Source organism: Bombina bombina, chromosome 4 (assembly GCF_027579735.1).
Source record: "Bombina bombina isolate aBomBom1 chromosome 4, aBomBom1.pri, whole genome shotgun sequence".
In the NCBI taxonomy this organism is placed as follows: domain Eukaryota; kingdom Metazoa; phylum Chordata; class Amphibia; order Anura; family Bombinatoridae; genus Bombina; species Bombina bombina.
This window is the reverse complement of record NC_069502.1, coordinates 1,223,897,578-1,223,915,291: the sequence shown is the minus strand read 5'-3', so window position 1 is coordinate 1,223,915,291 and position 17,714 is coordinate 1,223,897,578. Positions and strand designations below refer to the sequence as shown.

The 17,714-nt window shown below is 40.5% G+C and overlaps 1 protein-coding gene across 1 annotated transcript in view; it reads left to right on the top strand.

The window, feature by feature from the left end:
• Positions 1-17,714, top strand: part of TCTE1 (t-complex-associated-testis-expressed 1) — a 190,377-nt gene that overhangs the window by 156,273 nt on the left and 16,390 nt on the right. The window contains exon 3 of the mRNA XM_053712820.1: positions 8,830-9,279. Coding sequence (XP_053568795.1) covers positions 8,830-9,279 — 450 coding nt within the window. The remainder of the gene's footprint in view (positions 1-8,829; positions 9,280-17,714) is intronic.

Genomic DNA, 17,714 nt, shown 5'->3' with positions numbered 1-17,714 from the left:
GAAAACAATTTTCCTAAAAAATATATGTTTACACTTTGGTGCAGACCCTTACAAACCAATGTTTAAATGAAAAGAAACACACACACAAAAAAAACAAAACAAATCTTAAGACAGATTTAAAGGAGAAGTGATCCTTTATTGAAAGACAGATGTTAGCACTCAAAGAAAATAGGGTAGTAAACTAAATAGTTTTTATTGAAAAATTACAGTAAAATACAATTAAAACTATTTAGTTTACTTACCTATTTTCTTTGAGTGCTGACTTCTCTGTCTTTCAATAAAGGATCATCTGACAATCTCCTTTAAATCTGACACGTTTTTTTTAAAACATACATACATACACACACATATTAATAAATACACTCACATACATATGGATACACTACACACACTGGGACAGATACACAAGGGGATTCCACTTTATTTTTAAAAAGTTAATGAGGAGTGCAAGCAACAAACAAAAAGGCGTTTAGAGTAAACTGAGCAGTTCATAGACAAGGGGACTAATTTATAGCATACAATTTTAGCAAAATTAAAATAACTATAATAAAAACAAAATCCTTTTAAAAATATGAAGCAGAGCAAAGTAACTGATTTTTTAACAAATATGACTGAGTGTGATCACTTAACTTAACCTTCATTTTCTGATCGGTCTAAAGCTCCTCATGCAGGATGGTTGAAGGGGCAGACACCTATACACTGCACAATTCAGTGACGACTCCGGATTTCTGTCACTGAGATAGAGATTGCTTGCAACTGCAAGTTGCAGCCAAGGCAGGTTAGCAAATAATATATAGCAATAGCACCAAGTTCAAATTCGTGCCAAGTTGCCAACAAGTTAGAGATGGGAACCAGGGAATGGATTTGCAAAGTCAAGTGTCAGCAAAGCAAGCAACATCAACACAAGACTCCTCTCTCCTCAACGGCTATCTCATCAATGCGACTTTCGCGCCGTTGAGGGGGAGGAGCCTTATGGGGGCCGTCACGTGGACTCAACAGCGTATCACAGTGGAGGCATAGGCAGAGCACAGGCTGACGTGCAAGACCGCACACTTCAGCCTGTGCGATTATGGGTCTATGGCAGCGACGGGCCTGGGAGGAGCTACGCCTGCACAGTGAAGCATAGATCACTGTGCAGGATAGGGTCTCCCTCTATTCGCATGTGCGACGAATAGTTTGTGTGCGCACACAGCAGCCTGCTGGTCGGGTCGGGAGAGGAGGAGACAGAGTGAGCGTCTGGAAGCTAGTGACGTCAGCTGTTGTCAGGCAGAGCAAAGCCAAATACTGTCTGCTATGCTGTTGTGTCCGCCCGGTCCTAGCTTCCTGCCTCTGCCTCCCTATGTACAAAACAGTAGAACACATACTAGTAGACACAGTCAGAGTAAATAAATACTAACTAGGCAGTACTGTTGCAACTTGCTGGGGATAATAATAAAATATTAATTTTTCAGATAGGATCATAGGAGACTATTTGAAAAATTATATTTTATTAAACAAATATTTTAATTTTTTTTTAGGTATTTTTTTTTTGCTCAATTTTTTTTTTTGCCCTCTTGCCCTGGCTGGGGGTTCACGTGCGAATGTGCACAAACGGAGGAGCCTCCACTGGTATCACAGATAACATCAGAAAATGTGTTTTTCTTCAACTGAAATGAAAAATGTAATTGCAAACAAAAATGACATTCTATGGCGATATTTTAAGTTTAAATGTTACATTAGTGTTTTGATTGGTCCCTTTATGCTAATGTGTGCGATTAAACATGTTCCAGAATTACAGCGATAAGAGTTTAGGGAAAGATAATGAATCTGAACAGGGGCATTATGGGTAAAGTTAGCATGTGTGTTGATAATACTCTTCAAGTGCTTATTATACATTTTTTTAAAGTTATTTGATCAAGCAGAAATATTTTTTCCTTCTTAAAATAAGGAGAGTCCACAGCATCATTCCTTACTGTTGGGAAATATTGAACCTGGCCACCAGGAGGAGGCAAAGACACCCCAGCCAAAGGCTTAAATTCCCCTATCCCCCAGTCATTCTTTGCCTTTCTTCACAGGAGGATGGCAGAGAAGTGTCAGAAGATTCGGAGTAGTTCCTTAGGAAAGGTATCTTCCCTTCGATATGGGACTGGAGTTTTAAGTAGTCTTGTCAGCCTCTCAGTGAGAGCATTGACGAAAGTTAGAGTCTGGAGATGCAGGGAGAGTCTTTCTGCGAAACCATCCAGACTGCCTGCTAACAGCTCCTAAGCAATCAGTGTTGACGAGTTTCACTGCCTGCTTGTTTTCTCACTCAAGTCGATGTCAGGAGGGCTGCTTCAAGACTATCACACTTGAGAGGCTGTGTTTCTGTTCCACAGCATGGATTCTGGTAAGATTGTTTTAATTTTCTTCTACTAGATACGACGAGTCCACGGATTCATCCTTACTTGGAAGTTGCGAAGAGCACCCCAGCAGAGCTGTCTATATAGCTCCTCCCTTGACTCCACCCCCCCAGTCATTCTCTTTGCCTATACTAAGTAATAGGAAGAGGTAAAGTGGAAGAGGTGTTAAAATGATGTTGAAAACGCTAGAAGACAGGGTCACAGTGTGGCTCCTTTTATCTTAATAGAATCATGGGTTAATATCTCCTGAGGGGGATTATTGAACAGTGGGGATTAATCAAATGTGATGCTTTTGATTTTATGCTGCTTTATGTGTGAAATTTATTGGGCTCATAGACTGTTTGTTATATGACTGGAACACACAGGTGTTTACTTTCACTTTGAATGCTGTGTAGCTTGGCGTGCTTTTTCTCATAGCAGGGGCGGTCCTGCCTTGCGCACCATGTGACCGGGAGTGGTCTCGCTTTTTTCTGTATTGTCTGGGTCTAGGAGGTGGTAAGTGCCCCAGCCATTGGAAATATAAAGGTGCCGTTTTTTGAGAAATAAAAAAGATTGTTTTATTTTCTGTGTCCTACTGTCATTAGCTTAAAGGGACACTGAACCCAAATTTTTTCTTTCGTGATTCAGATAGAGCATGCAATTTTAAGCAAGTTTCTAATTTACTCCTATTATAATTTTTTCTTTGTTCTCTTGCTATCTTTATTTGAAAAAGAAGGCATCTAAGGTTTTTTTTTTGTTCAGTACTCTAGACAGCACGTTTTTATTGGATGAATTTATCCACCAATCAGCAAGGACAACCCAGGTTGTTCACCAAAAATGGGCCGGCATCTAAACTTTACATTCTTGTATTTCAAATAAAGATACTAAGAGAATAAAGAAAATTTGATAATAGGATTAAATTAGAGAGTTGCTTAAAATGTCATGCTCTATCCGAATCAAGAAAGAAAAAAATTTGGGTTTAGTGTCCCTTTTAGCTATGGAGGATTCAGAGATATTAGAGAGTACTCCCTCTATTCCAAATAGTAATACCTGTTTATATTGTTAGGAGGCCTTGGTATGCCCGCCCTCTCAACTATGTTCCACATGCCTTGAACTTGTTATTAGGTCTAAGAAGGTTAACCCCTTTAGTACCACTTAGCCGTCTACCTCTGAGGACTCGCCATCCCATGAGGTGCATACCCATCAGTCATCTCCTTCTACACATGCAGTTTCCTGTAGCACGCCTGATCCTCCATCTGGAGGGAGCCTTTTACCACCAGATTTTACCATGCAGTTAAAAGCGGCGGTGTCTGAGGCCCTCAGTGCTTTACCTCGCCCTGCTAAATGCCAGCAAAAGGTTAAACATAGCTCTCCTGCCCAGGGGTGGTCATGTGATTTATTGGATTTATCTGTTCTGACTAAGTTATCCAAGGATGAGTCACGCTCTGAGGCTTCAGAGGGTGAACTTTCTGGTTCGGAGTCTGCTGCGGAGGAACCAGCTTTTAGATTTAAGATTTAACACTTACATTTTCTTCTAAATGATGTCCTGTCTACATTATAGGTTCCAGAGGCCAAGCTGCCTGATGAACCTTTGATTCCTAATAGACAGAGTATATGAGGACAGAGTAGTGCCTGTACCTGTAAAGATGGCGAACATTATTAAAACCGCATGGGACAGGATTGGATCTTCCTTTTCCCCTTCGTCTTCCTTTAAGAAATTATTCCCGGTCCCGGACTCTCAATTGGAATTATGGGATTCCGTGCCTAAGGTGGATGGCGCCACGCTTCCCAAGCATACTACTAGCCCGCTTGAGGATAGCTCGTCGTTCAGAGAGCCGATGGATAAGAAGATGGAAACTTTTCTAAGAAAGATGTTCCAACATACGGGATACTTGTTTCAAACAGCAGCGGCTGTTGCCTCTGTTTCCGGAGCAGCTACCTACTGGTGCGACTCCTTATTGGAATTGATCGAGGTGGAGGGTCCCCTCGACGTTATCCAGGAAAGAATCAGAGCATTGAGAATTGCTAATTCTTTTATCTGTGATGCGAACATGCAGATTATTCCCCTAAATGCTAAGGTGTCTGGTTTTGCTGTTCAGACCTGTCGGGCGCTCTGGCTGAATTCCTGGTCTGCGGACATGACTTCTTAGTCCAGACTTCTCTCCTTCCCTTTTAAGGGAAATATTTTATTTGGTCCAGGTCTGGACTCCAGGGGGCAAGGGTGCCTTCCGTCCGCATAATAAAAAGTACAAGTCTAAGGGACAAAGTTCTAATTTTTGTTCTGATAAATCCCAACAACAGCAGCCCTCTGCTAAGCCTGAGCAAACCAAGAGTACTTGGAAGCCGGCTCAATTCTGGAATAAATCCAAGCAGAGCAATTAGCCCGCCGAGAATAAATCGTCATGAAGGGGAGCCCCCGATCTGGCGCTGGATCGTGTAGTGGCAGACTGTCGCTGTTTTCAGATTCTTGGTTCAGAGACGTGCAAGATCCATGGGTCCTGGAGGTCATAGCTCCGGGATACAGGATAGGTTTCAAGTCTGATCCACCCAAGGGCAAAAATTCTTCTCTTAATCCTGTCTTCCAGACCATAAAATAGGGAAGCCTTTCTGGGGTGCGTGCAGGATCTGTCCTCCTTAGGGGTCATTGACCCGGTTCCTATCGCAGAAAGAGGCTTGGGATACTATTCAAACCTTTTCGTGGTCCCAAAGAAGGAGGGAACTTTTTGCCTGATCCTGGACCTAAAGTGCTTAAACAAATTTCTAAATGTCCCTTCGATCAAGATGGAGACAATAAGGTCCATCCTTTCTTTAATTCAGAAAGGACAGTTTCTTACCTTCTTACCTTCACGTTCCAATCCACAAGGATCACTTTGCATTCCTGGACCAGCACTTCCAGTTCATTGCACTTCTGTTTGTTCTAGCTACTGCTCCAATAATTTTTATGAAGGTTCTAGGGGCTCTTCTAGCCGTTGCCAGAACCCGGGGTATAGCAGTAGCTCCCTATTTGGACGATATTCTGGTGCAAGCACCATATTTTCATCTGGTGGAGGACCATTCGGAATCTCTTCTCTCTCTTCTTCAATCTCATGGATGGAAGATAAACCTAGAAAAGAGTTCTCTTATTCCATGCACCATGGTAGAATTCCTGGGTACTATAATAGACTCCATATCCATTAGGATATTTCTAACAGACCAGAGGGTGTTGCAAGCTTGCTTCGGCATGTCTTGCCCTCCGGACCTCCTTAAGGCCCTTTGTGGCTCAGTGTATGGAGATAATTGGTCTCATGGTGTCCAGCATTGACATCATTCCCTTTGCCAGGTTCTGTCTCAGACCGCTGCAATGGTGCATGCTGAGGCAGTGGAACGGCGATCATTCGGATCGGTCTCAACAACGGATCTCTCTGGACAACCGGTCGAGAGAATCGCTCTCTTGGTGGGTCTGTCCAGATCATGTGTCCCGAGGGACATCCTTCTTAAGACCATCCTGGGAGATTGTGACTACGAATGCAAGTCTTTCAGGATGGGGAGCTGTTTGGGGTGCCAAGAAGTCACAGGGCCTGTGGTCTCAGGAGGAACGCTCCCCCCTGATCAACATTCTAGAACTTCGGGCAATCTTCAATGCTCTGAAAGCTTAGCCCATTCTGGGTTCATCCCAGTTTATCAGATTCCAATCAGACAATATAACCTCGGTAGCTTACATCAACCATCAAGGGGGAACGAGAAGCTCCCTAGCAATGAGGGAGGTATCGCAAATTAAGGAGACGGCGGAGGCCCACAGCTGTTAGCTGTCAGCGATCCACATTCCGGGTGTGGACAGCTGGGAAGCGGATTTTCTTAGCAGACAATCCATTCATCTGGGGGAATGGTCTCTCCATCCCAAAGTGTTTGCGGAGATATGCAACAGGTGGGGGACGCCGGAGATAGATCTCATGGCGTCTTGTCTCAATATCAAGCTACCCAGATATGGGTCGAAGTCCATGGATCCTCAGGTGGAGCTAATAGATGCATTAGCAGTGCCTTGGAGGTTCAGTCTAATTTACCTTTTTCTGCCGTTACCACTTCTTCCTGGTGTAGTGGCCCGCATCAAGCAGGAATCAGTGATACTGATTGCTCCATCGTGGCCACGAAGGATGTGGTTCGCAGTTCTGGTGAGGATGTCATCTTTTCCTCCGTGGAAGTTACCTTGTCGCATCTAGATTCTCTGAGGCTGACTGCGTGGCGATTAAACGCTTAGTCCTAGCCAAGAGAGGTTTTTCTGAGAGAGTGATTGATACTCTCATTCAGGCTTGTAAGCCGTTTACTCGTCGCATCTATCACAAGGTGTGGAGAACCTACTTATTCTGGTGTGAAGAGCGGGGATTTTCCTGGCATAAACTTAAGGTTGCCAGGATAGTATTGTTTCTCCAGGTTGGTTTGGAGAAGGGCCTTTCTGCCAGTTACCTGAGGGGACAGATTTCCTCCTTGGAGTCTAAATCTTGTTCTTAAGGTGTTGCAACGGGCTCCGTTTGAGCCTATGCATGAGATTGACATTAAATTATTGTCCTGGCTATTGCTTCTGCGCTCAGAGTATCTGAGATTGCCGCCTTGCAATGTGAGCCTCCTTATCTGGTGTTCCATTCTGTTAAGGCTGTCCTACGTACTAAGTTAGGTTTTCTTCCTAAGGTCGTGTCACACCGCAACATCAATCAAGAGATTGTGGTTCCTTCCTTGTGTCCAAATCCTTCTGCGAAGGAACGTTTGCTTCATAATTTTGGACGTGGTTAGCGCCTTGAAGTTCTACATTCAGGCTACTAAGGATTTTAGACAAACTTCGTCCTTGTTTGTTGTCTATTCTCAAATTCCTTATCTTTTTGGTTGAGGAGTATTATCCGCCTTGCAGCGGGACATAAACCTCCTCAGAGGATTACGGCTCATTCTACTAGAGCAGTGGCTTCCTCTTGGGCCTTTAAGAGCGAGGCCTCTATGGATCAGATTTGTAAGGCGGCTACCTGGTCCTCCTTACACACTTTTTCTAAATTTTACAAGTTTGATGTTTTTTGCTTCGGTTGAAGCAGCTTTCGGGAGGAAGGTTTTGCAGGCTGTGGTGCCCTCAGATTAAGGTCCGCCTCTCTCTTTTTGTCCCTCCAGTTATCATTCAGTGTCCTCTAGAGCTTGGGTATAAGTTTCCGAACAGTAAGGAATGATGCCGTGGACTCTCCTTATATTAAGAAGGAAAACATAAATTATGCTTACCAGATAATTTAATTTCCTTCTGTATATGGGCGTTCTCCGATGGGCGGCCCTCTAAATTATATTTTTCTTCTGGCACCATTTATACCCTGATATTTCTCCTACTGTTCCTTGTTCCCTTGGCAGAATAACTGGGGGATGAGGGGAGTGGGAGAGGTATTTAAGCCTTTGGCTGGGGTGTCTTTGCCTCTTCCTGGTGGCCAAGTTCAGTTTTATTTTTCTACAACATTAAGGAATGATGCCATGGACTCTCCTTATACAGAAGGAAATAAAATGATCTGGTAAGCATAATTTATGTTTTTTATGTTTTGTGTGATTTTACCCCAAAATCAAGAATTGTGCAAGAAATTAATATCTCACAGAAGAAAGTGCGCACAACGTCTACAATAGTGGGATCTAAAAAGAGTGATACATCTTACTGTGCAGGATAACCAGATATATTATTTTTTTTAACATAATTAAAACATTTTTTTTTCTTTTCAAAAACACCCTCTTTAAAAGTCTACTCTAAAGTGAATATTTTAATATTTCTTGTTAAAGGAATAGCTTGAATTTGACAAGATAACGACACCAGATTAATCAGAAGGAAAATGATGTTCTTTAAAAATGTATTCACGTTCTTGTTCTAGACAAAAACCTGTATCCAGGATCTAGAACACTAACAAACACAGAAAGCTGAAAATGACTGTAAATTAATTTTACAGTAATAACGTAATACAGGGATATAAAAAGTTTTCCAGATGTTGCAGTTGTGATTTTTCTTGCATTTGTTGTTTGCTATGTAAGGTATCATGTATGTAGCTAATTAATACTATTATATGGGTAAATTACAGGAATGTCCCTTTAGTTGTCTAGCCCACGAGTAAAAGCATGTGTAAGTTGTGTTTTATCATCAATGAGCTTTGTCTATAAAGCCCCATGAGACATTAGTAAGTAGCAAATGGTAATATCCCAGGACTATTGTGACTTTACTGACAATATTCTCTTCTATATCTGTAAATCTGAGTTACTCTCTGCAGATGGAGTCTCACAAGATCAGAACCAGATGCCATAGACAATATCTATGTACAGCTGAAGGATCAGCCCAGTAGCTGTAACATGTTCTCTCACATCTCTACTCGTTTTTAAAGGTGTTCATAGTCCTCCTTCCCAAAGCACGCACAACCATAAATGTTTCTGAAATGGATGTGACTCTATATTAGGTGGCTCATAATAAAACCCATTTATGTTTGCTTCTTACTAGGTCTTCAGTCTTCAGAAGAGTAAAGTGGACGATGAGAAGGCTCGTATCCTGATCAGGATGTTGCTGGACCATCCATCCCTGATCCACCTGGACCTGTCCCACAACCAGATATCGGATCGAGGTTCCAGAGCCGTGGGGAAACTACTGAGTCAAAGCAAGCTGCAGATCCTGAATCTGTGCAACAACAACATACACGCTCATGGAGCTCAGTCCATCGCCCGTGCACTGGCCAAGAACACAAGCCTGACTTCCCTGAACCTCAGGCTAAACCACATGGGAGATGAGGGCGGGCATGCCATGTGCCAGGCGCTTCTACTGAACCAGAGCTTGGTGACACTACACCTGGGGAGCAATAAACTGTCTGAGCCCACTGCCACCATGTTGTGTCAGGTCCTGTCACAGAACACAACTCTAAAGAGTATAAACCTCTCCTGTAACAACATCGGATTGGTATGGACCACCTCCTTTTTCTTTTAACTTTTATCAATTCTCTTTTCTTTGTTAATCTATTTACTGTATTTAACAAAGCACTTTGCCCCTCCTGGGTGTTTCAGTAAAATCTCTCCTGTAACATTAGTTATGGTCATAATGACTTCATATCCTTATGGTTCCGTAATCTGCTCTGTAGTAGCTTAAACACAAACAACATAACGTCACTTCATAAGCAGGATTCTCAGCCAGAGACACCCAGATGTATCACTTACCTGTGTTTAAATATATCCGCTAGTAGTGGTGACTTTGCTTTCAGTGTGATGTGTATAAATATCCGCTAGTGACAGTGACTGAGTTTGCAGTGCACAGACCAAGCTATGTGTATAAATATCCGCTAGTGACAGTGACTGAGCTTGCAGTGCACAGACCAAGCTATGTGTATAAATATCCGCTAGTGACAGTGACTGAGCTTGCAGTGCACAGACCAAGCTATGTGTATAAATATCCGCTAGTGACAGTGACTGAGCTTGCAGTGCACAGACCATGCTATGTCTATAAATATCCGCCAGTGACAGTAACTGAGCTTGCAGTGCACAGACTAAGCTATGTGTATAAATATCCGCTAGTGACAGTGACTGAGCTTGCAGTACACAGACTAAGCTATGTGTATAAATATCCGCTAGTGACAGTGACTGAGCTTGCAGTGCACAGACCAGGCTATGTGTATAAATATCCGCTAGTGACGGTGACTGAGCTTGCAGTGCACAGACCAAGATATGTGTATAAATATTCGCTAGTGACAGTGACTGAGCTTGCAGTGCACAGACCAAGCTATGTGTATAAATATCCGCTAGTGACAGTGACTGAGCTTGCAGTGCACAGACCAAGATATGTCTATAAATATCCGCTAGTGACAGTGACTGAGCTTGCAGTGCACAGACCAAGCTATGTGTATAAATATCCGCTGGTGACAGTGACTGAGCTTGCAGTGCACAGACCAAGCTATGTGTATAAATATCCACTAGTGACAGTGACTGAGCTTGCAGTGCACAGACCATGCTATGTCTATAAATATCCGCTAGTGACAGTAACTGAGCTTGCAGTGCACAGAACAAGCTATGCGTATAAATATCCGCTAGTGACAGGGACTGAGCTTGCAGTGCACAGACCAAGCTATGTGTATAAATATCCGCTAGTGACAGTGACTGAGCTTGCAGTGCACAGACCATGCTATGTGTATAAATATCCGCTAGTGACAGTGACTGAGCTTGCAGTACACAGACTAAGCTATGTGTATAAATATCCGCTAGTGACAGTGAATAAGCTTGCAGTGCACAGACCATGCTATGTGTATAAATATCCGCTAGTGACAGTGACTGTGCACAGACCAGGCTATGTATATAAATATCCGCTAGTGACAGTAACTGAGCTTGCAGTGCACAGAAAATTTGGGGGGTGCTGGCGCTGAAAAAGCTTAGGGATAGTCTATATATATATATATATATATATATATATATATGTTATGTTAAATTAACTTGAAGTATTTACCAAGATATTCTCTGATATGACTGATATTAAAATTAGAGCGTGACAATTATATGTAATGGATTAAGGTGTATTTGGTGAAATGACCATTTAAAGGCTCAGTATGTCTGGTAGTTACAATATAACAGTATTTGTGATATTATATTAGTATTGGGACTTGCCTAATATAGACCTAATTCTTATAGATAGTTCTGGAAAATTGGCATACGCTAGATAAGGACTTTAAATAATTGACAGAGTTTATAGTACACTTTGGCAGAGATAATTTGTGGTTGTGATATTCAACTCAAATGTATGATTGGAGAAATAAACCTTATATGGTACTAGACTAGACCTCTATGCAGTTATCAAATAATCAATGTTTAAAGAATATACAATGACCAGATAGGAGTAGAAATATTTATTGAAAATAAAACTATGTTTAAAGATAAAAATGCTGGACGTCCAGACTAGTTAGATAAAAGCCGATATATATTTAACATGTAATTATGTGCGGTATACACAATGTGCAAGGGGCTGACCTGTATATAAGGTAAGTGCCTAGTATCAGAGGTGAATTGGGATACAAAGAGTACCTTTATAAAATATCCTCACTCTACGTCTAGAGTGAGGAGGATTGCCAGTTCTATTAGAGGAGATCCGTTCTTGAGCCCGGTGAGGAAGTTTGTAGAAACCCGGTGCTTCCTTGCTCACCGGTGTCACTTTGTCCGGTATGATGTCCTGACTCCTTGTTGGTGTGTTTGTTGCTCAGCGTTACTTCGGCGTGGTGATCCTCGCTGGCTGTGTTGTTGCTCCTTACGTCACTTCCGGGAGTGACGTGCGATGACGTGTGGCACAGACTTTGCTGTGCGATATGTTGCAGTCCGTTCTACAGCGGTGTCCTCTTAAACAAATAACTAAGTAGCTGTATTAAAGTCTGTGATGTGCTTTTGCAGTCAATTACCTCCTAATGCCGCATCGGTCTATTAGTTGGTATCGCTGGCAAGGAGTGCTAATGTTTGCTTACTGCAGTCTTTAGACTTGAGTGCAGGTTAGATGCGAGTTGGTTTGTTGTCAGGCTAGTAGCCTGTATATGCGATCTGATATTCTCAGGGGGCACTTTTCTCAGTGCTATCTGGAGATGGTGCAGTATGCTTGAGCTAGCCAATGTTTAGCAGCATTACTGATCTGGAAGTAGAAAATTGCTTCTTAGCATAATTCCAAAGAGGTAATGGAGTTGTAGCAGGTGTAGAGAGGTTGTAATCCGTGTGCTACACTTGAAGAGTTACTCAAATCAACGCTTTTCACCCCACGATTGGGGCTTTTTCAAGAATGAGTAACCTTATGAGACAGCAGCCTTTATAAGGGCCGAGCTCCCTTCTTATTGGTTGATCCGTTGTGGGTGTGTACCCCAGGTGTCTTTGCAGGTAGTTGATTTATTTTAAAGGTGGACTTTTTCTTCTTTTCTTTATCTCTCACTTAAGGGGATGATTAATAGTGTCTTCATCTCTTTGGGAGACTGTATAGTCTATCATTTTATCTATTTTTGATTACAGTCAAAGGCTCTAGGGAAATTTGTTCCAAATCCAGAATGGGGTTTAGATACATATGTGCATATTGTACAAATATAAGCTTAAAATCTAGGCACATTTGTAGGGATACAAGATAAAGTGGGTACATTGTTTCATCAAGATTGACATTTGATATCTTATGAGGTCATAATTTCTACAAGAAATATGTGTTATTTGGATAATGTTTGATTATATTATTTATTTCTTATGATTATACTCTACAAACAGTACTTTTTTAATAGATAGGTAGTACATGAGAAAATACTCATGTGAGTAGTTGTAATGTACTGCACTATCATATTTTTGTATCAGTTAGTTGTATATACTTCCCTAAATGGGTATAATAGTTGGAGAGGACATTCTTGATTAACTATTTGCAGATATATGCATGGATGTTAATCATACATAAATGGGGTCACATCCAATTCTGAGTTTAGGCCCCATGGGTGTAGTGTCTTCATTTTATAAATGAGTTCAGCTTCTTTTTTAAGGAGTTTGTTCTCATAATTCTCTCCTCTCCAATGGGCTTCTATTTTTAAGATTCCCCAGAATCTGAAGTCTTTAAGTTTGTTATTGTGTACATCTTTAAAATGTTTGTAAAGGTGAGTATCCTTATTGCCTTTCTCTATGATCCAAAGGTGCTCTCTAATTCTTTCTCTTAGAGTTCTCGTTGTTTCCCCTAAATACTGTTTCCCACAGCTGCACTGAATGAGGTAGATGATTCCCTTATCAGTGCATCTGATAGTGTCCCTTATCTTGAAGACTTCTCCTGTATGGTTAGACTTAAATTATTTGGTTTTTGAGCTAAAATGGCACGACTTGCAGCAGAAACAGAGGTAAAACCCATTAACTTCATTTCCTTGTAGGTCCTTTTGTATCAGATGTTTCTCTTTATGCTTGTATTCACTAGGGGCTAGTAGTAATTTTAAGTTGTCTGAACGTCTGTACACGAATTTTGGTTTTATCAGTAATTTATCTCCTATGATGGGATCCTCCCTAACTAGGTGCCAGCGTTTTTTTATTAGTTTTTCTACTATTTTATGTTCTCCATTGTAATTGGTGATAAATGGTACATTGATATCATTGTCGTCTGGGTTTGTGAGATTATCAGTCACTTGCTTGTCTTTATATTTTAGTAAAGATTCTCTGTCTACTTGTTTCACTTGTTCAAAGTTATTCTGAATAGATGTTTCCTTGTAGCCCCTATCTGAAATTTTTTTGCTGAGTATGCGTGCTTGTTCTTCATAGTCTAATATTGTGGTGCAGTTTTTCCTCACTCGTAACAACTGTGCCTTAGGTGTATTTTCTTTCCATTGTGTTAGGTGACAGCTGTCAGCATGGATAAAATTGTTAGAGTCTACATCTTTAAAGAAAGTTTTTGTGTGGAAACTATCCATTCTGATTTCAATATCAAGATCTAAGAAGGATATGTTAGTTTTGCTAGATTCATAAGTAAATTTTAATCCTCTATCATTTAGATTCATGCTGTTAAAGAATTCATGTAGGTGGGCTTCACTCCCCTTCCAAATAATGAGAATGTCGTCTATATATCTCTTATAGGTCACCAGATTTTGCACCAAGTTACACGACCCTAGGAAACCTTCTTCCCAACTTCCCATAAATAGGTTAGCGTAACTTGGTGCAAATCTGGTGCCCATCGCAGTCCCCTTGGTTTGTACGTACATATTTCCATTGAATGAAAAGGTATTGTTATTTAGTATAAAGCTGATGCTATCTAGAATAAAGTCTTTTTGCTCGATACTCATTTCTTTATCCTGTCTCAAAAACTTCGAGATTGCTTCTAGTCCTAGGTTGTGTTCAATATTTGTGTATAAGGACGTGACGTCGCAGGTGGCTAATGTTATGTCACCTTCTACTTTTAGTGTTTTCAGAATCTGTAGTACTTGAGTTGTCTCTTAAATAAGAGGGGAGTGTTCTCACATATTTTTGTAGGTATTTATCAATGTACTGGGAGAGATTGGCTGTGATTGAATTGATTCCTGATATTATAGGCCTTCCTGGGGGGGCCTGTAAATTCTTGTGAATTTTCGGGAGAAAATAGAAAATAGGAATTTTTGGGAATTTTGGATACAGGAAATCAAATTCTTTGGAATTAAGTATACCTAGTTGGTGTGCTTTTTCTAAATGATTAATCAGTAAAATTGTGTCAACCCTAGTTGGGTCCCTCTTTAGCTCCCTGTATGTGGTTCGGTCTCCCAGCAGTCTGTTTGCTTCTTCTAGATAGCATGTTCTATCCATGACCACTATTCCCCCTCCCTTATCCGCTGGTTTTATGATAATATCTTGGTTGGTTCTTAGTTGTTTGAGAGCTGCAATCTCAGATTTATTTAGATTCTTTTGGGGCTGTTTTCTCATCTCAAATCTTTCTAGATCCCTTAATACAACCTTTTCAAAGCTCTCCAGGTTTTTGCCTTTGTCATTGGACGAATAAAACGTAGATTTTGCCCTTAGATTAGTATGGACAAATTTGTCATTAGTGGGCGGGTTTCTGTCAATTCCAATGGGATTTTTTAGGAAATACCTCTTTAGAGTTAGTTTCCTCACAAATTGGTGTATGTGGATGTGTGTTTCGAATGTATTCATTCTAGACGTGGGTGCAAAGGATAGACCTCGATTTAGCACTTTTTGTTCAATTTGTGTCAGATTGTGGTTGCTAATATTGAATACGCCATTGTGTATGTTTTCTATCGTTTGTCCCTCCTTTCTCTCAGTTTCTTTGGGTTTTCTGTTTCTTCCTTCTCTCTTCCCTCTAGGGTTCTTTTTCTTAGATTCATCAGTGGCGCTAGATGTACCCTTTCTGTGATATCCCCTCTGGATGTTTCTGCTAGTGGTGTTTCCCCTAAAAAAAACTAACATTACTGTTAGTGGTTTCTGAATTTTGATTCCTAGATATTGGGTCAAACCTATTTCTTAGAGGTATTCTCCAGTTTTTTTTTCTTCTTTCCTATGGTAAGGCTGGTTTGTATGTCTAATTGTTTTGTTTTGGTGACGTCTATCTTTGTAATGTTCATGTCTTTGGATCCTTTCTGGATGGAAGCTGTTATACTCGTAATTACTATTTTGGTGGTTTCCCTCATTGTACCAATCATTTTGTCTGTAGTCAGATGTATACCAGTCACTACTAGTGTAATCATCATAATGTGTATTTCTGTTATTTCGATAATTGGGATATGAGAACCTGAAATGGTCACAGTCATTTTCTTGATTAGATCTAGGGTATGGGTCAGGGGTGTTAGTTGGGTGATATGATTTATATCCTGGGGTATTATACCCCGTATGTCTCCTGTTATAGTTGCCCCAGTTGTCACTTAGAGGTTTTTTTGGGGGTCTATATTGTTCTCTATTGTTAGGTCTATATGTGTCTGTTGTATAATTTCTTTCGGTCCCGCCCACTAATGACAAATTTGTCCATACTAATCTAAGGGCAAAATCTAAGTTTTAGCCGTCCAAGGCAAAAACCTGGAGAGCTTTGAAAAGGTTGTATTAAGGGATCTAGAAAGATTTGAGATGAGAAAACAGCCCCAAAAGAATCTAAATAAATCTGAGATTGCAGCTCTCAAACAACTAAGAACCAACCAAGATATTATCATAAAACCAGCGGATAAGGGAGGGAGAATAGTGGTCATGGATAGAACATACTATCTAGAAGAAGCAAACAGACTGCTGGGAGACCAAACCACATACAGGGAGCTAAAGAGGGACCCAACTAGGGTTGACACAATTATACTGATTAATCATTTAGAAAAAGCACACCAACTAGGTATACTTAATTCCAAAGAATTTGATTTCCTGTATCCAAAATTCCCAAAAATTCCTATTTTCTATTTTCTCCCGAAAATTCACAAGAATTTACAGGCCCCCCCAGGAAGGCCTATAATATCAGGAATCAATTAAATCACAGCCAATCTCTCCCTGTACATTGATAAATACCTACAAAAATATGTGAGAACACTCCCCTCTTATTTAAGAGACTCAACTCAAGTACTACAGATTCTGAAAACACTAAAAGTAGAAGGTGACATAACATTAGCCACCTGCGACGTCACGTCCTTATACACAAATATTGAACACAACCTAGGACTAGAAGCAATCTCGAAGTTTTTGAGACAGGATAAAGAAATGAGAATCGAGCAAAAAGACTTTATTCGAGATAGCATCAGCTTTATACTAAATAACAATACCTTTTCATTCAATGGAAAGATGTACGTACAAACCAAGGGGACTGCGATGGGCACCAGATTTGCACCAAGTTACGCTAACCTATTTATGGGAAGTTGGGAAGAAGGTTTCCTAGGGTCGTGTAACTTGGTGCAAAATCTGGTGACCTATAAGAGATATATAGACGACATTCTCATTATTTGGAAGGGGAGTGAAGCCGACCTACATGAATTCTTTAACAGCATGAATCTAAATGACAGAGGATTAAAATTTACTTACGAATCTAGCAAAACTAACATATCCTTCTTAGATCTTGATATTGAAATCAGAATGGATAGTTTCCACACAAAAACTTTCTTTAAAGATGTAGACTCTAACAATTTTATCCATGCTGACAGCTGTCACCTAACACAATGGAAAGAAAATACACCTAAGGCACAGTTTTTACGAGTGAGGAAAAACTGCACCACAATATTAGACTATGAAGAACAAGCACGCATACTCAGCAAAAATTTTTTGCTGAGTGGGGCTACAAGGAAACATCTATTCAGAATAACTTTGAACAAGTGAAACAAGTAGACAGAGAATCTTTACTAAAATATAAAGACAAGCAAGTGACTGATAATCTCACAAACCCAGACGACAATGATATCCATGTACCATTTATCACCAATTACAATGGAGAACATAAAATAGTAGAAAAACTAATAAAAAAACGCTGGCACCTAGTTAGGGAGGATCCCATCATAGGAGATAAATTACTGATAAAACCAAAATTCGTGTACAGACGTTCAGACAACTTAAAATTACTACTAGCCCCTAGTGAATACAAGCATAAAGAGAAACATCTGATACAAAAGGACCTACAAGGAAATGAAGTTAATGGGTTCTACCCCTGTTTCTGCTGCAAGTCATGCCATTTTAGCTCAAAAACCAAATCATTTAAGTCTAACCATACAGGAGAAGTCTTCAAGATAAGGGACACTATCAGATGCACTGATAAGGGAATCATCTACCTCATTCAGTGCAGCTGTGGGAAACAGTATTTAGGGGAAACAACGAGAACTCTAAGAGAAAGAATTAGAGAGCACCTTTGGATCATAGAGAAAGGCAATAAGGATACTCACCTTTACAAACATTTTAAAGATGTACACAATAACAAACTTAAAGACTTCAGAT